This window comes from Dama dama, chromosome 12, assembly GCF_033118175.1.
Source record: "Dama dama isolate Ldn47 chromosome 12, ASM3311817v1, whole genome shotgun sequence".
Classification (NCBI taxonomy): domain Eukaryota; kingdom Metazoa; phylum Chordata; class Mammalia; order Artiodactyla; family Cervidae; genus Dama; species Dama dama.
In genome coordinates, this window is record NC_083692.1 from 94435197 (window position 1) to 94460521 (window position 25325).

At 38.7% G+C, this 25325-nt stretch overlaps 1 protein-coding gene across 1 annotated transcript in view; it reads left to right on the plus strand.

Annotated features, from left to right (window-relative positions):
* The window catches only part of ANKRD31 (ankyrin repeat domain 31), a 132064-nt gene that overhangs the window by 96290 nt on the left and 10449 nt on the right, over positions 1–25325 (plus strand). The window contains exons 20-25 of the mRNA XM_061158155.1: positions 63–178; positions 3578–3665; positions 8865–8961; positions 11480–12479; positions 15273–15413; positions 23661–23751. Of these exons, the coding sequence (XP_061014138.1) occupies positions 63–178; positions 3578–3665; positions 8865–8961; positions 11480–12479; positions 15273–15413; positions 23661–23751 (1533 nt within the window). The remainder of the gene's footprint in view (positions 1–62; positions 179–3577; positions 3666–8864; positions 8962–11479; positions 12480–15272; positions 15414–23660; positions 23752–25325) is intronic.

A 25325-nucleotide genomic window follows, 5' to 3' on the forward strand; every position in this document is an offset into this window, starting at 1 on the left:
TGATAAAATTAGGCAAAATTTTTGCACATTCTTAATATATTTTCTGATTTTATGTTTTAAAGTAAAAATTCCTGACGTCCGGGCAAGAAGACGTAAACAGTGCATTTGTGATGATTCCAAAACTGTTGATACACCTTCTGTTTCACACCAAGAAAAAACAGAAGAAAACCTTTCCATGGTGAGTGAAGTTGAAATGCTTTTGTTCTCTAGCCTAGAAAATGCCATTCTTTGGGCCAGCCAGCCATTGACTATTGGCAGCATTCTTTCCATTTTAAGGACATGCAGGTTAAAAATGTTTTTTTGTCATAAGAAAATAATACAGCATAATTGAGTAGAATGAATGTTTTGCCAAAAGTTTTACTTTTGTTTTAGGTTTGAAGGATTTGTTAGCCAAAGAAACCACTCGTTACACACATAAACATTTTCAGTTTTTTATAGATTATTTGACTTAATTTCAATATACAAGCAGTAAAAGAGAAGAAATAGAAACAATAGAGAGAAATAACAGCATGTATATACATCACCAGTTGGGCCAACCTGCATCCAGACTTGAACAGTACTGGGAGTTCCTCATTATGTAAAGTGACTCCTGACTTGCTGTGCTTGAGGGCAGGCACTGAATTCAGAATCTAGGCAGTGCCCAGACAGGTGGTCAGAGAGACCTGCTGTCCTGCTTCTGAAGCCAGAATAAGACTTCTTCTATTTTAATTTCCCTAATAATGAACCAAGAAACTGTCTGTCTGTTCTGTCTGAACAGAGGATTATAGTTTAGCTGCTGTTCTTTAATCCTGGATTGGATTCTTAGGCACCTACCTATCCCACAAACAGTGTCAGTGTTGCAGGGTTCTAGTGTGTCTTCATCCATCCACTTCCAAAACGCATCTCGGATACATAGTAGGAAGAAAAGACCTTGGAACCCAGAGGAAGAAGAGGAAAGCAACCTGGTTTAACCAACCTGGATCCCACATGGTTGATAGTGATAGAGTTTGCTATATGTGAAATCCCTCATGTGAAGGTGTATTTTTAAAGAAAATAACTTAGTTGCACATATATTAATTTATGAGATGGATATTCTTAGTTTGATTAAAACACATAGTGTCCTAGACACTAATTTCTTAAGCAAAGTGAATAAGACTATGTATGTGGATTAGACTTCCCTTACATACTTTTTGTTAGTATAGAGAGGAAAATATTATTCATTGAACATAAACTATGATTAATCAACTGTTTTATACCTAAAATATTTTAAATGGTGTTTAAACTGAATTGTATTTGCCTCAACATTTCAAAAATGTTTTACATTGTTCCTGGTATCTCCTGTAATGAATGAAAAGTTAATTGTCAATCTAAATGTCACTCCCTTGTAGATAATATATCTTTCAGGCTTACAGTTTTAAGGATTTTTTTTTTTTCATATTCTGCTGTTTCACTAGGTTATGTATAAATGTGGGTATGTTTTTAATTAATTTTATTCTAAAAGGACTAAACATGTTCCTTTAGTCTGAAGACAGATTTCTCCTTGTATTCTGAAAACTTTTAGCCCTTAGATTGTTGACTATTACCCCTCTCCCATTAGCAGTATTCTCCTTTTATGGAACTCATATTTTTTGAGATGGGTGTTAGACCAGTCTCCATATATCTTTTTTGTATTTTCCATCTCTTTAATTCTCTGCACTATATTCTGGGTGATACCCTTTGACCTCTAATCTCTACCCACAGGCTTGAGTGGGTGACAAGTAGAATTTTACTAATCCTTATTTAAGCTAAAGGACACCCACTCATGGTCACTAGTTTTATGTGGGGCTCCATTCTAACTCCGACTCGATGGACATGAGTTTGGGTAAACTCCGGGAGTTGGTGATGGACAGGGAGGCCTGGCGTGCTGCAGTCCATGCGGTCGCAAAGAGTCGGACACAACTGAACTGAACTGACTGATTCTAACTCCTACCTTATGTGGCCCTGAGGCCTTATATCCTGTTCCTTTGTAGGTATTAAAAATCCAGACCCTAATTCCTAACACCTATGTTAGTTCCACATCCCTTATGGGCTGCTACCAGCTTCATTTCCTTTCCTTTTATTTTTCCAATTTTAGCTGGGCGTGGGTGGTTAAAATTTATTGTATTTTGTCTAACGTATTTTTCCAGGTGTTTGGAGTAGACAGGGGTCCTTCTGTATCAGCTCAGCTCACTGTATTGACCATTAGTATCTTTAAGGTATATTTTCATGTAAAGATTAAAACATGATGGAAAAATCACCCTAACCCCATTGTTATTAACTGTATGAGTATTTGTTTCAGGAATAATGAGTATCACTTTAGATGCCAAGCCTCAGGGAAATATAATGAAGATATAAGAGTTTAATGAAAACCAACTTTAAGAAAAAACTTAAATATGCAGACTTTAAAGTTGTTAAAGGTTTGTCCTTTGTAAATGTAAATTTGTTTTTGAAAATTTCAAATCAAATTGAGGATGAGGGGTGACTCTATGGCCAGATGCAAAGGAAATGAGATGATTTTAGTTTGATGCTACCTCTGACACCTTCAGATCACAGCATCTAGGCAGCTTCCTTCTCTCTCTCCATATAGAGTGAGTACAAAAAGTGATTATCATAATGATAATAGTTGGCATTCACAGAGTATTTATGACATGGTGAGCTCTCCTCTTAAGTGCTTTATGTTAATCCATTTAGTCTTCATAATAATGAAAGTAGTTTCTATTAATATCATTACCTTCCTCATTACAGCTAAGGAAGCTGAAGTAAGAGAGTGTAGGTAACAATCCAAAATTACATTTCTATTGCATAGCAGTGGCAGAATTAAACTCCAGGTAATCTGACTCCAGAGCCTGTGCTCTCAACCAGTATGCTTTAAATATACAAATTTGTGAAAGACATGTCAGAAGCAAAAATGATCCTAAGATGTTATGGAAAAACCCAAACGAACTTGTTGGCCAACCCAATATGTTGAATGCATTTCAGTATTAATATTCCTTTATTTTAATTTCCCTAACAATGAACCAAGAAACTATCTGCATTGAATAGTCTAATATTAATATTAAACTATTAATATTAATAGTTTAATTAATACTATTTATTAATACTGACAAGTATATAAAGAGGTGGTTTTAAATCCTCTTTGTGGGTTTTTGAGAGTGTTTTGTATTTCTAAGACTGTATGTGAAATCTTCATAGTGCACAATGATAATCATAAAGCCTTAAAGTGAACTTGCATACATGTAATCTTTAAATATTTTTGCTGAGTTCTTTTTTTCACCTACACCTATAAAAGGAGTCATTGAGAAATTGTGATTGTTTTTATGGTTGCCACTCTTAACATTCTGTTTTACAGGAGCAGATCTGCTACATAAATCAGATGTATTTAATTTTTTTCCAAGTTTAAATGTTTGTTAACATTTAAGTAGTTAAGTTTAAATGAGGCCTGAATACATTTGGAACATAAAGGGAAATCAGCATTTTTAGTGGTACTTTATTTAGCACTTTTACTGTGCATTTGTCAGTTGCCTACTAGAGAAAAACATCTACCTTCTTGTAACGAAGTTTTTAATATTTTATCTGATAGCATCAGACCATCAGTGCCATTCTACAAAATATAGAAGAAAAACAAGAAAATTTATTAGAGTTTGAAATAAGAACCCCTGAAGATGCAGGTAAATATGCACTCATACTTAAGTTTGATTATTTCAGTCATCCAAGGCGTTGCTGCCTTATCTTCTTTTGGGGATGGGGTGGGTATAGTATGATTCCATTTTTTATAAAGTTCAAGAACAGGCAAAACTAAACTTTGGATAGAATTCAAAATAGGAGTGCTGTGAGGTTGAAGGTGTCCTCCCCCCCAAAAATGTCCACATTATAAGCCCTGATGAGTGATAAAGATGTGGTCCATATATGCAGAATACTACTCAGCCATCGAAAAGAACAAAATAATGCCATTTGCAGCAACACGGATGGACCTAGAGATTGTCGTGAGTGAAGTGAGTCAGAGAAAAGCACGTATCATGTGATACCACTTATGTGTGGAATCTAAAACATGGTACAAATGAACTTATTTATAAAACAGAAATAGAGTCATAGATGTAGACGATAAATGCATAGTTTCCAAGGGAGAAGGGGTATAGGAGGGATAAATTGGCAGATCGGGATTGACACATACATGCTACTGTTTGTAAAATAGACAACTAGTAAGGACCTGCTGCACAGTACCAGGAGCTCCACTCAGTACTCTGTGGGGACCTGTGTGGGAAAATGATCTAAAAAAGTGGGTGTGTGTGTGTGTATAACTGATTCACGCTGCTGCAAAACAGAAACTAACACAACATTGTAAATCACCTATACTCTAATAAACATTAATTAAAAAAAATCAAAATAGTACCTCATCAGTCTTTTTTGTAGCAGGTTATAACTGTTAATTAGTCTGTTAGCTTAATTTCATGTTGTGGTGGTGGTGGTTTAGACACTAAGTGGTGTCTGACTCTTGTGACCCCATGGAGGCCAAGCTCCTCTGTCCTCTGTCCATGGGATTCTCCAGGCAAGAGTACTGGAGTGGGTTGCCATTTCCTTCTCCAGGGGATCTTCCCGACCCAGGGATCGAACCTGGGTCTCCTGCATTGCAGGCAGGCTCTTTACTAACTTACCTATGAGGGAAGCCCTAATTCATGTTGTATACATTTTTAAAAAATTATTTCTTTTAAAACTATACCCATTCTACTTTTCATCCTGGCCTAGCACATGATACGGGTTGTATTTTGAGGAAAATAATACAAATTAATTTATATCCCCAAACAGTATGTATAGTTCATATATTTTATTTAGTATTTATAATATCTTACACATCTAAGATGAAGTTTACAAGAATATACTTTTTTCATTATAAAAGGTATATAGATACATTTCAAAAACAATAATGAGGAAAAATATGCTAAAATCACCTACTGCTCTACCATAGTATTTTGGTGTTTAGTTTTCTTTTTTTTCTAAGAGAATGCTTATGCAATTATACCTCAATAAAATTGTTAAAAAGCATAGATTGGGTCATGTTAGATGTGCTGTGTTTTTTTTTTGCCATGGTCATCATTCTTAGTACTTATATAGTATCCTGTTCAATAAATGTCCCATGATTTACTTAATTTTTCCTTTTTTGTTGAGCATGTAGATTTTTCCAATTTTTTGCTATTAGACCACCATACATAGTTCTTTCTGGATTTAGGATTATCCTCTTAGGAAAAATTAACATAATTGAAATTATTGGGTCAAAATATATAAACATTGTAAAATCTGTTGGTTCATATTGATAAGTTGACTTCCTAAAGTGTTACATAATAATTTGTACTTCCACCAACACACATTTGTGTTTGCTTTTACACTGCTAATAGTGTCAACTAAAAAAAATTTTACTATTTTAGTAAAAAATTTTTATATTATTTTCACTATTGATTATTAATGGTACTTTTTCACTAATTTTATCTTCTATTTCATAAAGTGACTATTCCTGTTTGTTAAGAAATTGAAGCCATTTTATATAATCAAGTTATTGACTACTTTTCTGTGATAACTGCTGCAAATACTTTTTTTGTCCCTTAACGGTGTTTTTATTTATAACATATTAGAGTGTGTTAAATACAGAGATTCTCAAATTCTGTATAGTAGAATGTATCAGCCTCTTTGCTGTTGCTTAAGATCACTGCAGATGGTGACTGCAGCCATGAAGTTGAAAGGCGCTTACTCCTTGGAAGGAAAGTGATGACCAACCTAGATAGCATATTAAAAAGCAGAGACATTACTTTGCCAACCTGGGTCCGTCTAGTCAAGGCTATGATTTTTCCAGTGGTCATGTATGGATGTGAGAGTTGGACTATAAAGAAAGCTGAGCGCCGGAGAATTGATGCCTTAGAACTGTGGTGCTGGAGAAGACTCCTGAGAGTCTCTTGGACTGCAAGATCAAACCAGTTACTCTTAAGCGAGCTCAACCCTGAATACTCACTGGGAGGACTGTTGCTGAAGCTGAAGCTCCAGTATTGTGGTCATCTGATGTGAACACGTGAATCATTGGAAAAGTCCCTGATGCTGGGAAAGATCGAGGGCAGAAGTAGAGGAGGGCGTCAGAGGATGAGATGGCTGGACAGCATAACCAGTGCAGTGAACATGAACTTGGGCAAACTCCGGGAGATGGTGAGGGACAGGGCACCCTGGTGTGCCGCAGTCCACGGGGTCCCAAAGAGTCGGACACGACTGGGTGACTGAACAACAACAGCAGAAGAGGAGAGACGCCCTCACCTCTCACTTTTGCTTCTTAGAACAGAGAATCCCACCCAATTAAGCTTCAGGTCTCTTAAGAAATAGTTTTGCAAATTCACCATCTCCATATTCTGACACCTTTTCATCTTTGATCTGGTTGAGGCATCCAAGAGAATTTTATTTTGTTTATTTCTTTGTAAATTTTTCTTACAGATATTTTATATTTATTTTTATATCAAATATTTTTAGTGCCTCAGCTAAATTGAAGCAGAAAAAAATGTTCATTTTAAACATCTTATGTTATTTTTGCTAAGCATTATAACTCTATAATTCATCTGAAATTTCTTTGCCATGTGTGGTAGAAAGATAGAACAGGGCTTTCCCCCATATTACTACCCCTTTGCCTACTCTTATTTGTTGAGTAATTCCTCTCATCTTCATTATTTTATAATGCCTTATCACATATTAAAATCTTATACGTATTTGGGTAGTTTCTAGATTTTCTCAAAGATACCATTGATTAATTTTGTCTCTTTGATAAGTAGTATCAAGTTAGACATAAAATATCTTTATATGCTTTTATAGATACAGAGTGAAGTAAGCCAGAAAGATAAAGAACATTACAGCATACTAACACATATATATGGAATTTAGAAAGATGGTAACGACAACCCTATATGCAAAACAGAAAAAGAGACACAGATGTACAGAACAGACTTTTGAACTCTGTGGGAGAAGGTGAGGGTGGGATGTTTCGAAAGAACAGCATGTATATTATCCATGGTGAAACAGGTCACCAGCCCAGGTGGGATGCATGAGACAAGTGCTCGAGCCTGGTGCACTGGGAAGACCCAGAGGAATCGGGTGGAGAGGGAGGTGGGAGGTGGGATCGGGATGGGGAATACGTGTAAATCTATGGCTGATTCATGTCAGTGTATGACAAAAACCACTGAAAAAATAAATTTAAAAAAAAAAAAAAAGAAACTTTGGTTACTATGATAATGTTATTTAAAATTATAATGTGGTTGATGTGGTTTAAAATTCAGTTAGAAAACCCAAACGTGGCAGGGTATATAGATAATGTAAATGTCTTTTGTTAAAAAGTGTCAAGTCTTCCCAACAAATTTATGTCTAAATTCTTAATTATTGTTTAAGGAGATTAGGGAGATAGAAACTATTCTGGGAACACTGACTCTGTACTTGTCAGATCATTTGTCTGACTCACAAAAGGAGGTTCTGGAGCAAATTCCAGCTATGAACTTTGTGTCATTTTCCACCATTGATTTTCTCTAGTTAAATTATCTAGAAAAATACACCTTGGTCTAAAAAAATTAAGAAAAACTTAAGAAACAAAGCCAAAAATGAAATGAATAGCAAATAGCTTAAAATAAATAATTTCCTATTTGGGTATCTGGGTTTGGACATAATTTACATGTAAATCCTGTGAATTTGTGCTGGGGGAGGTCATGATGTCTTTACTTGGGAAGCAATGGAAGAAAGTAGGAAAATAAGTAATAATAAGAATAATTTTATATAGATCTATGGCTTCCCTGGTAGCTCAACTGGTAAAGAATCCACCTGCAATGCAGGAGACCCCGGTTCGATCCCTGGGTTGGGAAGATCCCCTGGAGAAGGGAACAGCTACCCACTTCAGTATCCTGGCCTGGAGAATTCCATGAACAGAAGAGCCTGGCAGGCTATAGTCCATGGGATCACAAAGAGTCAGACATGACTGAGTGACTTTCACGTCACTTCATAAGTGACTTTAGACATCATATAGTCCTAAGTGTTAAGTATAAAGAACAAGAACTGATGGCATGATTCTTATTTTTAAGTACATATAATAGTTATATATAGTATAAATATATAGACTATATATATAAAATAAACATGTTTTAAACACACACACACCTACCAGAGTATTCAAAGCAGTCTCTTTCATGGAGTGAAATATCGAGGAGGAATGGGTGAGTGGGAATACCCTGACTTCTCTTCTCTGTTTGTTGTGTTCAAGTCGTGTCCAACTCTGCGACCCCGTGGACTGCAGCACGCTGGGCTTCCCTGACCCTCACAATCTCCCTGAGTTTACCCAGGTTCACTTCCATTGAATTGGTGATGCCATCCAACCATCTTATCCTCTATCACCCTCTTCTCCTTCTGCCTTTGATCTTTCCCAGCATTCTTCTCTGTAAACATCCATATTATTTGAAAATTTCCTTTACATTGACAGTGTTTTCCTTTTGTATTTTAAAAAGTAAATAATTTTAACAGACAAAATTATCTTACTGTTTATCTTCTTTTAGTATCCTTGTTTCACAATTAAGGCAGCTCACCAGAGAGGTCAATGACTTGTCCAGGATCACCAAGCTTAGTCACTGGGATAACAGGATTAGAACTCAGGCTTGCCTGCTCCTTCTTGGTGTGGTCTTATACACCTCAGGGCACTTCTCTAGAGTGACATAAGTCCATAAGCTTTGATATCTGGACCATTGATATGGTGGAAGAGGGTAGGGAAATAATGGCTTTTTTAATTAACAGTAAGGCTAAGTCTGTTGTGACCAAATTTAACATTTGCTATCTCTCAGTTAACTGACTTTTTATTACCTTGCATCTAGAACAATACGCTGGTAAGATGTTAGAGATAAAGGAAGTTATGGACAACGTGCTTGCTAAACAGAAGGCAGAAAGGGATGATCTAGCTAAAAAATACAGGTGAGTTAAAAAAAGGTAAGAATGCTTTGGAGTTTTCGGAATTTATCTATTTGTAATCTATAATAGGTCTAGAATTTTTTTAGTTGTATCTATCTATTTTTGGCTATGCTGGGTCTTCATTTCTGCACACCGGCTCTCTAGCTGCAGTGAGCAGGGGCTGCTCTCTAGTTGCAACGCGTGCGCCCTCATTGCAGTGGCAGAGCTTGTTTCTTGCTGCGGAGCGTAGACGCTAGAGCATGGGCTTCAGTAGCTGCGGTGCACGAGTTTAGTTGCCCCCGTGGCATGTGGAGTCTTCCCAGGCCATCAAATCTGTGACCCGGCGCTGGCTGGCAGACTCTGAACCCCTGGACCCCCAGGGAAGTCCTGGCCTGGAATTCCTTGTGATCACAGATGTTATGTGGAACTGGAAAAAGACTTTATGAGGTCATCTAATCTATTATGTCCATGAGGAATTATATATACTTCCTAGAGAGATGTTTTTCTACTTTATTACTTGAAATGTTCAGAAAAGGACATTTTAATAAAATGTCCACAGCCATGAATTTCATGAAAGCCTTTCTGGCCATGAATCCCCTAAGTAAATTTCTTTCCTTAGTGAACTCACATTTTTTGACATTAAAATTGGTTCTTTTATGCTATCACAAATGTTTTTCTAAGCAGTGTAATCATGTGTATTTTGTAGTCTTGTGTACTTCTAAGTTCTCAGGGTCCTTAAAGAGTTTTATCCTAATTATATTGATTATATACCTCTTATCTTTTTTTTTTTTTTGAGAAACTTGTTGTATGTATTTTTTCTTGTTTGGGTATTATTTTTTATTCTTTTCTTTTTTCTTAAGATGAGAACTTTTAAGGTCTACTCTCAGCAACTTTCAAGTATACAATACAGTATTATCAATTGTAGTCTCCATGGGTATTTATACCTTTTGATTACCCTCATCCATTTCACCCGAATGCTTCCTCCGCCTCTGCCAACCACCAGCCTGTTCTCTGAATCTGTGACTTTTGGTTTTTATTTTGGCTTCCAAATATAAGTGAGATCATACAGTATTTGTGTTTGTCTGACTTATTTCACTTAGTATGATGCCCTCAAGATCTGTTCATGTTGTCACAAATGCCAGGATTTGTTTCTTTATAGGGCTGAAAAATATTCCATTATATGTGTGTGTCTTCTTATTAATGTTGCTATTAGCCTTGAAATTTTGTAATCTAAAGAGCATTTTTATTTTCTATCTGGACTCTGTTTCACATAGCTTTAAATGTGATATTAATTTCTTTTTTCTTCTCTATCCAACCAGCTTCTTACATTTAATACTACTAGTTATTTGCTAATTCTGATTTCTTCTTGAAATGCAAGTGGACTTCTTCCACTTGCATCTGCTACTTGCTTTAATATCCAGTCAGTTTGGAGTTTAGTACCAACAACTCTAAACTGTTTTAGGAGAGACAATTACCTATACTGTTGCTTTCCTTTAAAACAGCTGCTCTTAAAAGATGGTCACTGAGACCATTTCAAGGGGTCCAAGAAGTCAAAAGCCATTTTTATAATAATATGTTATTTGCCGATTTTTACTCTCATTTTCTTATAAGTGTACAATGAAATTTTCTAGAGGCCACATGGTATATAATAATATCATCATCCTAATAGCTAATGGAATGTACACTTGTGTGTTTCTTTGTTTTAAAATTTTCTCAGTTCTATTTTCTAAAACAGTAAATATTGATAGATATAACCCATATAAACAAAAGTTCTTTGGGTTTCTCAGTAACTTTTAAGAGTATAAAAAAGTCCTGAGACCAAAAAGTTTGAGAGCCACTGGAAACAAAAGTGTCCAGTATCCTGAAGATCAGTGTGGAATAGGTTAGTATAACCAGAAGTCGGGGTGTGGGTGAGTCATTGCCTCCCGTTCAGTCCTCAAGCCCCTGAGAGACTTGGTCTGGGGAGGACATACAGGGCAGCGCTTATCTGGGTAGAGTTCTGGACTTCCAGGTGCCTCCCTGCAGGTTCAGAAAGTACAGTTACGATAATCACTTGATGAATTGACACTTCTGTGTCTAGCTTACTTATGATTATTCACAAAACAACCTCAGTCCTCCATAGTTAAGTGAATTTGGGTGGAACTTACTGTCAAATTTCACTTCCTGATACACCGTTTAACTGTAAACGGTTAAACCGATTCCAAAGTTAGAGCAGGTAGTATTGCTTCTTGTCATCAGCTGGTACCTTCCAACTAAAGGATGAGTAGACATCTAAATAGATAACGCAAGCTTTGTTTCTGTCTTAGGGCTGACTCGCAACTGTGGATAACCACACTGTCACCTCCTAAAAAAGGCATACTTACTTGCCTCATGTAGAGCAAGTTTGCCTTCAAAGAATACACATGGCGAAGATAGACTCTTGTGTACTTTGAGCTGATTAAATTTAAATTGACACAGAGTATCTATAAAATCTACATGACTGCTTTAAAAAAAAAGTTTTCCACTGTTTTTGTATTTGTCCCTTTTCTGTTTCTCTCTACAGGGCGTCCATAGAGTCATTTAAGTGTGGAGTCCTGAGGGAACAACTGGCTAACTTGGCCGCAAGACAGAAGAGCCTCCTACTTGTAGCAAAAAAGCAGAAAAAAATAAGCCAGAAGCTTCACACCCATAAGAATGCTCCATCTTTGTCTGGTCTTAGTGTTGGGAAGCTGCCATCCGGCTCAGAAGCCTCTCATGAAAAGGACAGGCAAGAGTTCGTCCGTCTGGAAAACTCCGTGCAGCCCCAGTCAGCTTCAGTTTCTGCCGTCAGCCTTGTGTGCAGAGGCATGCAGGAAGCACAACTGTCTCAGGAAGTCTGGCACGGCGACCAGAGCAGCCACTTGTGTCTAAATTCAAAGACAGCGAGAAGGGAGGAAGTTTCTGGAAGTGAACTGAACTTTAAGCAAGATATTAATGACTGTACCTTAGATGGATTATCAAAATCCGAACATTCAGATGGCACTAATCAGATTAAATTACAATCCCAATCTGTTAGTTTTATTGCTGAAGCAGAGTATTCACAGGAAGAGAATGATCTTACAGGTAGTACAGCCAAGGGGCAGGTGTCCTTTAGTCCTTCAGCAGTAACTAGCGCATTAAAGATTTCAGCAACCACCAGTGTGTTTGCCCGCCATGATGGCCATCCAGCAAGTGTTATTTGTGATCAGGCTCCTTCTGATTGTGATCCAAATGAAGGAAACAGGAAAACAGCTCCCCGCCAAGCACCCAGGGGGACATCAGAATCCCTGGCACCCCAAGGGGTTGATGTTTTTGGCAGTGACATGGGGCAACAGCTGCAACCTTACTTTAAAAAATCAGTCCTCACTGTTCCTCATGCAAATGATAGTCAGAGCTCCTCCTCCTCTGGGTCTGGCTACCAACATACTGTGAAAAAACCTTCAAACTACAGCGCAACTTCCAAAAAGAAATATATGCAGATAAAGGATCTGATATTACTAGGAAGACTTAATCCAGGAAATAACATTCTGGAATTCAAAACACAGGTATCCTATTGTTTTTTTTCCTCTAAAATTATGTAAATTTTCTAAATAAGTGACTTAAAATGTTCCTGTCACGTAGTGTCAGTATATAGCTCTTATTAGGGGAAAGGGTTTGGTTGGGCTATTTGAATGGAGAAACTTGACCACTATATTCTTAGCAAGTGAAAGTGAAAGTCGGTCAGTCATGTCCAACTCTTTGTGACCCCATGGACTATGCAGTACACAGAATTCTGCAGGCCAGAATACTGGAGAGGGTAGCCTTTCCCTTCTCCAGGGTATCTTCCCAACCCAGGGATCGAACCCAGGTCTCCTGCATTGCAGGTGGATTCTTTACCAGCTAAGCCACCAGGAAAGCCCAAGAATACTGGAGTGGGTAGCCTATCCCTTCTCCAGCAGATCTTCCCGACCCAGGAATCTAACCAGGGTCTCCGGCACTGCAGGAAGATTCTTTACCAGCTGAGTTACCAGGGAAGCCTAAAATTGCCCTATTCTTTTAGTCACAAGCACCTTTGGGCTCTCAGACCAGAGTTAGTTATACTCAGCAGGAAGGGTTTTGTGTGTGATAAGTTGCTCTGTTGTGTCCAGCTCTTTGTACCCCCATGGACTGCAGCATGCCAGGCTCCTCTGTCCTCCACTCTCTCCCGGAGTTTGCTTAATTAGATTCATGTCCATTGAAATAGTGATGCTTCTAACCATCTCATCCTCTGCTATTTCCTTCTCCTTTTGCCTTCAGTCTTTCCCAGCATCAGGGTCTTTTCCAGTAAGTTGACTCTTCGCATCAGGTGGCCAAAATATTGGAGCTTCAGCATCAGTCCTTCCAATGATTATTCAAGGTTGATTTCCTTTAGGATTGACTGGTTTGATCTCCTTGCAGTCCAAGGAACTCCTCAAGAGTCTTCTCCAGCACCATGATTCAAAACCATCAGTTCTTTGGTGCTCGGCCTTCCTTATGGTTCAACTCTCACATCCATACATGACTAGAAAAACCATAGCTTTGAGTATACAGATCTTTGTCAGTAAAGTGATGTCTTTGTTTTTTAATATGCTGTCTAGGTTTGTCATAGCTTTCCTTGTAAGGAGCAAGCATCTTTTAATTTTATGGCTGCAGTCATCGTCCACAGTGATTTTGGAGTCCAAGAAAATAAAATCTGTCACTGCTTCCACTTTTTCCCCTTCTGTTTGCCATGAAGTGATGGGGCTGGATACCATGATCTTAGTTTTTTGAATGTTGAGTTTTAAGCCTGCTTTTTCACTCTCCTCTTTTACCCTCATCAAGAGGCTCTTTAGTTCTTCTTGGCTTTCTACCATAAGGGTGGTGTCATCTGCGTATCTGAGGTTGTTGACATTTGTCTCAGCAATCTTGATTCCAGCTTATGCTTCATCCAGCCCAGCATTTCACATGATGTACTCTGCATGTAAGTTAAATAAGCAGGATGACAGTATACAACCTTCTACTCCTTTCCCAATTTTGAACCAGTCAGTTGTTCAGTGTAAGGTTCTAACTGTTGATTCTTGACCTGCATACAGGTTTCTCAGGAGACAAGTAAGATGGTCTGGTATTCCATCTCTTTAAGAGCTTTCCACAGTTTGTTGTGATCCACACAGTCAAAGGCTTTAGCATAATCAATGAATCAGAAGTGGATGTTTTTCTGGAATTCCCTTGCTTTCTCTGTGATCCAGAAATTGAAAGTGAAAGTCGCTGCTCAGTCGTGTCAAACTCTTTGCGACCCTATGGACTATACAGTCCATGGAATTTTCCAGGCCAGAATACTTGAGTGGGTAGCCTATCCCTTCTCCAGTGGATCTTCCCAACCCAGGAATTGAACCGGGATCTCCTTCATTGCAGGTGGATTCTTTACCAGCTGAGCTACTAGGAAAGCCCCCAGAAAATGTTGGCCATTGATCTCTGTGTTCCTCTGCCTTTTCTAAACCCAGTTTGTACATCTGAAGTTCTTGGTTCAGGTACTGCTAAAGCCTAACTTGAAGGATTTTGCACATAACATTACTAGCTTGTGAAATGAGCGTGATTATGCGATAGTTTGAACATTCTTAGGCCCTGCCCTTCTTTGGGACTGTAATGAAAACTGACCTTTTCCAGTCCTTTTGGGTCTTCCTTTTATAGTTTGTTAGGCAGGATTGGAGCAGTGTTCAGTCTAAGGCTAATTATATCCCGAGGCAAGGCAAGACTTCTGTGTATCTACCAGTGCTCCATCAGTTTGTCTTTCTAGTCTCACTGTGGGGAACAGGTGCCGTTTCTGCCCTTTGAGAATGCCGGAGAATGCCATCCCATCTAATTCTTTCAGATGGTTCTTTTCCCAGGCTTGGCTAATTTCTTCTTACACATGGCCAATCACAAGTCAGCAGTATACTTAAAGAGGACCCTCTGAAGCTCTGTCGAGTTCTCTCTCTGTGTATCTCTCTCTTCTTCAGTACTCTGTCCTGCAAGTCTAGCCGTCATGCCTCCCTGGGCCCTGTGCTGTCTACTCAGTTGAGAGAATCCACAGGTTTCGTCTGGATTTCCTGTCCCTGTATGAAGACCTGGAAGCTCTCTCAAGGCAGTGAGCTGGGACAGTTGTAGGGCTCACCTCATTAGTTCCTCAGTTCTCAGTACCACTATACTTTTCCCCCTGATGTTTGGTATCTTGGAAACCATTGTTTCATATATTTAGCTTGTCTCTTTTTTTGGTTGTGTCGGGTGTTAACATAATTCTGATCCCTGTTTACTTTATCATGGACAGAAGCAGAAGTTCAGGTATTTTTTTTAATCCTAATTTTTGTCTTATTTTTCACTTTCAGGAGGCTACCCACAAAGCCAGTGTTTTATTGAGTGGCAAAATTAAGGTAGAAAATGGTCAGATTTATCAAAATCCAGTCACCTGGCTCAAGGATCTTCTAGGAGGTGACAGTTATGTGACCTGGAATTACGCTTGGAGTAAGGTGGGTCATTCCTAAATTAGTCTTTAACTTCATATTCGGTTGGAGATAACATCATATTTTTTGATGATAAAACTATTTCCTTTACTAAAAAGGACGCTGACAATTCTCCAGACTAGTTCTGTGCCCGTGTGTCCCTGTTGCAGCATGCCATGAGCTCTGCCACAGTCCCCGTTTGCCAGAACTCCCCGCAGAAGGGTCGCACACTGACAGAGCCTCTCCTTCCTCGTTCCTTACCTCGTCTCAGAAAACTGAATGCCCCGATCTTCCTCTCATTCCTGCCACCCCACCCCCACAGTGATATCAGGTTCTTGTGACTCCACGTAGAGTATGCAGGACCACTGATATGTGGATAATTTAGTTAATAATGTGTTACTAGTATTCTGATACGATAAAGCAGAATCTTCCCCCAAAGGTGAAAGTTATGATCAGGAAGCCTGAGACCCACATGTTTGAACAGTCTTACCCAAGAATTGCTAGCCTCCCAGAAGGAAAAATTTCTGAATTTTTATTCGGACTTCCCAGACTTCAGCTGGGAGCTGAAGTCTCCCCCTTCAGCTCTGTCTTCTGATTTATAAGCCCAGTTTAACGACTTATATGAAGAGTATTGGTGACTAACACCCTTGAGGTCCGATGATCAGCCACCTCCAGATGTCCATGGCACCATTTCAGGGAACTGGGTTGCAACGTTTTACCCAGGAAACCGTGACTCATCAGACAGTCCCCATCACTGTTGATAGACTTGCAGATACCTTCAGCCCCCACTGGCCATTGTAGTAAGCCTCAGTGCGCCAGCAGCGGGGGGAGCTTTCCTCTCCCCTTCTTGTCCAGCTCAGCTCTGCACACCCTCGTTGCTGGCTTCTGTCTCAGTTTTTGTCCCTAACCTATGAACTCTGGCCTCCCGGACCTCTGTTGCAGGTGTTTCCAGAACAGTTTTCAGTTCCTTCACTTACATGAGCACATTTTAAATTTTCTCTACTTTATAGTCTCTCTGTCCTCCTCTTTTCCTGTCGTTTTTTTTCTTCTGACCACTGGAGTCACCTGCTTTCAATTTAACCTGCTTAATCCTTTCCATGGTTTCATAAATTATATTTGCATGTTAGTAATTAACATTTTACCCATGGAAATCCCTTTTTATCACAAAGCTTCTTAAAGCTATGATAGATGACACTGTTTTGCTGAAACTGAATCTGTGCTCATAGAGCGAACGTGACCCTAGTTGCTGTAGCGGAGGTTCTTTGGAGTTTGACGTGCCTGTGCCTAGCGATGACTCAGTCTTCCCGCTCCTTATCTCTGTTGGAGTTACCGCCAAGTTTCTGGTTTTGCATATCTGGCTGTGATATCGTTTGGCCCTCACTCTGTACTCACGTGCCTCATTTACATATCACATTGCCTCTGGTCTTCTCTCATTAGCCATGTCAATTAGAGTCATGCTGTTTCAGATCTGTGTGATGGTGAAGCCAAATACAAATGTGGGCACTAGAATTAGGGCAGTTCTTGGATGTGAGGTATTCATCCGGATTATCTAACCAAGCTTAGTTTTTAAATTATCCCAGAAATGGAAATAGTTTCAAAGATTACTATAGGGCACTCATGTACTTCTCGTAAATAACACAGGCTGAGAAATTGAGTTTGTTTACAGTTTTTTTTAATGCCTCCTTTAAAGTTTACCACAGTAACCTTTACCTCTTTTTGTCTTGGGGTAACTCCTGAATTCACAGTCACTTCTTGATGAGAACAGGTTTTTGCTATCTTGGTAAATGTGAACATTTTCACTGACTAGGTGGTGTGGGGATGTAGAGGCCAGGTTGTCAGGCGAGAAATGCCAGAAAACCAGGTCTCGTCCTGCATCTGCATCCACATCGACAGAATGGCAGAGCCAGGAGCCCCAGCAGTGACTCAGATCTGCCCAGGCAGCCAGGCTGATGAGCAGCTTTGCCGAGGGAGTGCTCACGCGTACCCCACCAGACGCCGCGCGCTCCTCTCGCTGCTGCCGTCTCCTGAAGCGACCTAGTGCCAGTTCAGTCTCAGGCCTATTCATCCTTATCGCTGTCCATTAAATCACTCCTGCCTTACGGAAAGTAGGTTTTTAACTCAATGGACTTTCTTAAAGCTGTGTTCTCTGAATGCGTGAATTATCCCTAGTGATATGTCTGGGGCTTACTCAGGACTCCTAAGTCTACTAAGGTAAAATTTTACCCACCACTAACTGATTAAAAATATACTTTAAATTTGGAGATATAGGTGAAAACATACTGAGCCTACACGTTGATGAGGGCATAGCGTGTGTTGGATATCATCAGGGCAATAATGTGAATGAAACCCAGTCTTTCTTCTTTTTATATACTTGCAGATAAACTTTATTATTTTTGAGGTATAGTCAGTTTCAGCAGTACAGCATAGTGACTCACTGTTTTTATAGGTTATACTTAATTTAAGTTTATTGTGAAATATTCGCTCTATTCCCTGTGCTGCAGAATGTATCCTCAGAGCTTGTTTATTTCACATGTGGTCTCCTGTGCCTTAGTCTCCTACCCCTATCTTGCCCCTCCGTTCTTCCCTCTCCCCGCTGGCTGCCCCTAGTCTGTTCTCTTTATCTATGTCTGTTTCTATTTCGTTATATTCATTTATTTTATTTTTTGATTCCCCATGTAAGTAGTAACAGAGTATTTGTCTTTTTCTGTGTTTTTTTTATTTCACATACCATAAACCCTCCAGGTCCATCCATGTTGTTGCAAATGGCAAGATTTCATTCTTTTTATGGCTGAGTAGTACATTTACACCAGTCTTCTTTATCTATTCATTTCCTGATGGACACTTAAAGTGGAAGTGAACGTCACCCAGTCTTGTCCGACTCTTTACAACCCCATGAACTATACAGTCCATGGATTCTCAAGGCCAGAATACTGGAGTGGGTAGCCTATCCCTTCTCCAGCAGATCTTCCCAACCCAGGAATCAAATCAGGGTCTCCTGCATTGCAGGTGGATTCTTTAACAACTGATCTACCAGGGAAGCCCCGATGAGCACTTAGGTTGTTTCTATATATTGGCAACTGTAAACAATGCTTCTTTGATCATTGAAGTGCACGTTCACGTTTTTTGAATTAGTGTTTTTGTTTTTGGATGTATACCCAGGAGCAGAATTGCTGGATCATATGGTAGTTTTAAGTTTTTGAGAAACCTCCATACTATTTTCCATTGTGCTTACACCAGTTTTCTTTTCTTTCTTTTTGCTTTTTTATTTTTCTTTCCATTTATTTTTATTAGTTGGAGGCTAATTACTTTACAATATTGTAGTGGTTTCTGCCATACCTTGACATGAATCAGCTGTGGATTTACATGTGTTCCCCATCCCGATCCTCCCTCCTGCCTCCCTCCCCACCCCATCCCTCTGGGTCTTCCCAGTGCACCAGCCCTGAGCACTTGTCTCATGCATCCATCCTGGGCTGGTGATCTGTTTCACCCTTGATAATATACATGTTTCGATGCTGTTCTCTCGAAACATCCCACCCTCGCCTTCTCCCACAGAGTCCCAAAAGTCTGTTCTGTACATCTGTGTCTCTTTTTCTGTTTGCATATAGGGTTATCGTTACCATCTTTCTAAATTCCATATATATGTGTTAGTATACTGTATTGGTCTTTATCTTTCTGGCTTACTTCACTCTGTATAATGGCTTACACCAGTTTTCGTTCCCACCAACAGTGTAGAAAAGTTCCCCTTTCTCCACAGCCTTGGCAACATTTGTTATTTGTGTTCTTTTTGATGATGCCCATTCTGACAGGTGTGAGGTGATACCTCATTGTGGCTTTGATTTGCATTTTTCTTATGGTTAGCAGTGTTGAGCATCTTTTCATGTGACTGTTGGCCATCTGTATGTCTTTTTTTGGGAAATTTTCTATTCAGGTCGTCTGCCCATTTTTTGACCAAGGTGTTTTTTGATACCGAGTTGTATGAGCTGTTTATACATTTTGTATATTAACCCCTTATGGGTATATCATTTGCAAGTATTTTCTCCTCTTCAGTAAGTCTTCATTTTGTCAGTGGTTTCCTTTGCTGTATAAAAGCTTTTAAGTTTAATTAGGCACCATTTATTTATTTTTTGTTTCCTTTGCCTTAGGAAACAGATCCAAAACAGTGTTACTCTAATTTATGTCAAAGAATGTTCTGCCTGTGTTTTCTTCTGGGAATTTTATGATTTCCATAAAATCATAAAATTTAGGTCTATAATTCATTTAGAGTGTACTTTTTGTATATGGTGTGAGAAATGTTCTCATTTCATTTTTTTACATGTTGCTGCCCAGTTTTCCCAGCACCACGTAGTAAAGAGGCTGTCTTTTCATCATTGTGTGTTCTTGTCTCCTTTGTCATAGACTAACTGACTTTAGTGCATGGTGTACTTCTGGGCTCTTTATTCTGTTCTGTTGATGTGTGAGTCTGTTTCTGTGCCTGTTCAAGACTGTTGTGATTACAGCAGCTTTGTAGTACCGTCTGAAGTCAGAGAGTATGATTCCCTGAGCTCTATTCTGTCTCAAGACTGTTGTAGCTATTCAGGGTTTTTTGTGTTCCCATACAAATTTTAAAACTATTTATTCTAGTTCAGTGCCATTGGTATTTTGATAGGGATTGCATTGAATCTGTAGACTGCCTTGGCTAGTGTGGTATTTTAACAATATTAATTCTTCCAGCCCAAGAACACAGTATATCTTTCCATTTATTTGTGTCATTTTCTGTGTCTTTTCAATCAATGTCTTACAGTTTCTCAAGTACAGGACTCTTGCCTCCTTAGGTAGATTTATTCCTAGGTATTTTATTCTTTTTGATGCAGTGGTAAACAGGATTATTTCCTTAGCTCTTTCTGATAGTTCACTGTTAACATACAGAAATATAACAGGTTTCTATATATTAATTTTGTATCCAGAAATTTTTCTGAATTCACTGATGAGTTCTGGTAGTTTTCTGGTGGTGTCTTTAGTGTTTTCTATATATAGTATCATGTCTTCTGCAAATAGTGACAGTTTTACTTATATCTTTACAATTGGGAGGCCCTTTATTTCTTTTTCTTGCCTGATTATTGTGGCTAGAAATTCCAATACTATGTGAATAAAAGTGGCAAGAATGGTCATCCTTGTCTTGTTTGTGATCTTAGAGGGAATGCTTTCAGCTTTTCACTGTGACTGTAATACTAAGTATGGGTTTGTCATATATGGCCTTTGTTATGTTGAGGCATATTCTCATGTTTGCCCTCTTTCTGGAGTATTTTTTTTTTAATCATAAACAGATACTGAATTTTGTCAAAAGCTTTGTCTTATCTATTGAGATGACTATGATTTTTATTCTTCAGTTTGTTAATGTGGTGTATCACACTGATCAATTTGCAGACATTGAAAAATCCTTGCAACTCTAGGATAAATCCCACTTGATCATGATTTATGATCCTCTTAATATGTTATTGGATTCTATTTGCTAATGTTTTGTTCAGGATCTATGTATCTGTGTCAATCAGTGGTACTAGCCTGTAATTTATGGGACTTTTTTTGTGATATCCTGTCTGGTTTTGGTATCAGGATAATGCTGGCCTTCTAGAATGAGTTCGAAAGTGTTTCTCCCTCTGCAGTTTTTTGGAATAGTTGGAGAAGGATAGGTGTTCACTGTTCTCTAAATGTCTGGTAGGATTCACCTGTGAAGTTCTCTGGTTCTGTACTTCTGTTTGTTGGGAGTTTGTCTGTCTGTTGTTTTAATACTGACACGTTTGGCTGTGCCGAGACTGAGATCCTGCACCGGATCGCAGGATCTCCGCCCTGTAGCTGCTGCATGTGGGGTCTTCAGTTGTGGCCTGTGAATTCTTGGTTGTGGCATGGGGGATCTAGTTGCCAAGCTAGCGATATTAACGCGGGCCCCCTGCGTTGGGAGCATGAAGCTTTGACCACTGGACCACCAGGGAAATACTTGTTGGGAGTTTTGTGGGTTTTTTTTTAAATGTTTCTTTATTTATTTTCCCGTGTCGGGTCTTAATTGTGGCACACAGCGCCTTACTCGTGGTGTGTGGGATCTAGTTCCCCGACCTGGGATCACACCCGGGCCCCCTGCACTGGGGGCATGGAGTCCTAGCCATTGGACGACCGGGAAAGTGCCCCTGTTGGGAATTTTAAATTACTGATTCTATCTCATCACTGGTAATTGGTCTATTCAGATTTTCTATTTATTCCCAGTTCAGTTTGGGGAGATTGTACATTTGTAAGACTTTGTCCATTTCTTCTAGACTATACATTTTATTGGCATGTAGTTGTTTGTAGGAGTCTCTTAAGAATCTTGGTATTTCTGTGGTGTTGGTGATAACTTCTCTTTCATTTCTAATTTGACTGACTTGGGCCCTCGCCCTGGTTTTCTTTATGAGTCTGACTAAAGGTTTATCAGTTTTGCTTATCTTTTCAAAGAACCGGGTTTTAGTTTTGTTGATCTTTTCTGTTTTTTTTTTTTTTTTAGTCTCTATTTATTTCTGCTCTAATCTCTTTGATAGGTTCTTTTGTTCTTCCTTCTCTAGTTCCTTTAGGTGTAAGGCTAGGTTGTTTGAGTTTTTTCTTTTTCCTGAGGTAAGCTTGTATCACTATAAACTTCCCTCTTAGAAATGCTTTTGCTGTATCCCATAGATTTTGGATCATTGTGATTTTATTTTCTCTTGTCTCTAGGTATTTTTTATTTCTTCTTTCATTTCTTCAGTTAACCATTGGTTGGTTAGTAGCATGTTGTTTAGCTTCCACGTGATTGTGTGTTTTGCAGTTCTTTTTTTTTTTTTTTTTTAGTAGTTGATTTCTAGTCACTTAATATTGTGGTTAGAAAAGATGCGTGATATGATTTCATGTGCACTTTGAAGGTATATTGTTCTTTTTTTTGGATAAATGGTCAAAATCCATTGTTTTCAACTGTTTATTATTTGGAGAAATGACAGATGGCAGTTAGTGGCCTCACCGCTTCTTCTTCCATTGCAAGTAAGGAGGGTTTAGCATGCTGAGTAGGCCAGGTCTGTTCCATTAACATATGAGGCTTTGTTTGATCATAGGACTGAGCTCTAAGTCTGCCTAACCATTCCATATTCCTTAGGCCACCCATGCTCCCTTCGGTAACAAGCACTTATTGAGCACTGAGGGTGTGCTTGACAGTATGCCAAAGGTATATTTCTCATAAGTATTATCCTTTTTACTCCCCACAACTTAAAAATCTGGAGGTACTCAAAGAATTTAAGAATCCTGATTAAGATCTGGGACTTCAAAGCTTTCTCCCTATATTGTCAGGCACTATGTGAAGTGCTAGAAAATAAAACTTAGTATGATACAAATCTTTAGTGAAAGCAGACACATTAATACATAATTTCATTTAAGTGGGTTTAGTGCTTGACAGAAATATAAGTGCAGAGGTTATGGGGTCCTGTAGGAAGGTCATTACTTGAGCATCTCTGGGTGAGCATCCTGAAGGAAGGGGTGTTCAAGTCAAGACTTGCTGGGTTAACCACAGTGAACCTAGCTTCTGGGATTATGTTATCAGACTGCTTTAGAACTCAGTCTGGAGAAAGCAAAGACTCTTGGACTCAAACATTTCTGGCAGGTGTTTGCCAGTCTGCCTCAGTCCAGCCCATTTTTGTGTATGTATTTCTAAGCTCTGAACTTTGGGGCTGATAAACAATAGCTAAGTTCACAAGCAAACCAAGGTGGGCGGGGGGGTGTGGGGCAGGAAGTGGGGGGACTTTGATGTTTAGACCTGAAATGCTGTTAATCTAGTCAGTTGCATGTCTGATTTCTTGAAAAGTACCATTTTACTTTTATGGCTTAATTTTATTGATGCAACACTTAAGTTTTTAAGTTGTAAAGTAGCAGGTACTGAATTAATATTTGTTGAGTAAGTGCATGTATGAGAGAATTAATGATATACATCTGAGATCAACAATTTTCCCCATAAAGAGCCAGATAATAAATATTTCAGGCTTTGTGAGCATATGATCTCTGTCAAAACTACTTGATCCTTTTGTAGCATAAAAATAGCCATAGATGTTAAGTAAATGAATGGTATCACTGTGTTCTAGTAAAACTTGAGTTACAGAAAAGACGGCAGCCCACATTTGGCTGTGGGTTATAGTTTGCCAATAAATAATCTACAAACAATCAGTACTGTACTGGAGTTACAGTTTGCGAGAGATAGGTGCATTTGCTGCTTGTGATTTTGTATGATTTTGAAATTCTGTGCTTACTTATGTGCAGATAACATACCAGGGGAAGGAACTTTTAAAGTATGTTTCTGAGGAGTTACCCGTGCCTCCAGATCCTCAACAACATCAACCTTGCCTTCCAGGTATGTGCAGACCAAAACCTATTTCTTAGTTGTGGAAAAACACACCCTAATCCACTGATAAGACATTTCACTTGTCTTTTTTTTTTTTTTTTTTTTCATTCAGGTTAAATTCACCTAATGTTCAGATAACCATTTTAAAGTGAACAGTTCAGTGGCATTTAGTTTATTTATTCATTCTTTGATTGGTATTTGGGGTTCCACTTTCTGGCTGTTGGACATAATGTTACTATTAACAGGTATATACATATATTTGTATGTACCTGTCTTCAGTTCTTTTGGATATATTGGTATATATTACTCCTTGGTAGGAGTAAATTGCTATATTACTAATATATATTATATATTTACTTTTTTGAGAAACAGCCATATGTTTTCCACAACAACTGAATCATTTACATTCCTACCAGCAGTGTACAAAGGTTCCAGTTTTCCCACATTCCCACCAAAAATTATTTTCTGCTTATACACAGCACTCCATTTAAACTCCATTTAACTTAATTTCTAGAAGAATAACCCTTTCCTCACAGCTCCTTTCTCTGTGAATCTATGATGTGCTTATTTTAGGTAGATTTTTTTGGTTGGAATAAATTTATTTCACCTGTATGTAAACAAGGTATTTAATAGTCACAGCATTTTTTAAAAATGCATATTAAATCAGATAAGTTTGACTACACCCCAGATATAACAAAGTACAGGGAAAGAAATGGACATAGCAGCAATAAGATTTGTTTTTAAATCTGTACATTATCCACAAGGCCCAAACAATAGAAGCAAAGGCTTGAGTGTCCCTAAAGTAGTGCCATTTGAAAGAAACCTATAATATAATAGGTCAGTTAAAACCCATCTCACAGTAGCAGCAGTTCATTTTAACAATAGTATGGCAGAGAATACATATGAAAAATTCATCACAAGACAGCCAAGTCTTCAATAATGCGACTTCATGTAAAAACTCAAGCTGTAAATAAATATTGGTAAGGTAGATTTTTTTTAAGTGCCATAAAAGGGAAATAGCTTCCCAAGTAGTGCTGGTGGTAAAAGACCTGGCTGCCACTGCAGGAGACGTAAGAATTGCCGGCCCCATCCCTGAGTTGGCAAGATCCCCTGGAGGAGGAAATGGTAACCTCCTCAGACATTCTTGCCTGGGAGATCCCATGGACAGAGAAGCCTGGCGGGCTATGGTCCATAGGATCACAAAGAGTCGGACATGACTGAAGTAACTTAGCACACAAGGGAAAATGATATTTTTCCCTTCTTTGCAGGCATCATTTGGTTAGTTTCCCATATTTTCTAAAAATAAACACTAGATACTAGAATAAAGCTTTGCTTACTAGTGTAAACTGATACACTTCATTTGATGGAATAAACCTTCAGAAAACTGAAGAGAATGTAGTCTTCAGTCAGCAGTTGATTGCAGAGTTGTGGGAAAGGACAGCACACATTTCTGAAAAGTGGACATAACTAATGCTGTGTTACGCTCCTCTACGGCAGCGTTCCCTCTTTCCCCCCCCAGCGTCCCTGTCTTAGACCAGTTGGGGACAATATATGAGGAAAAGAGGTACAAAAGAGAAATGATA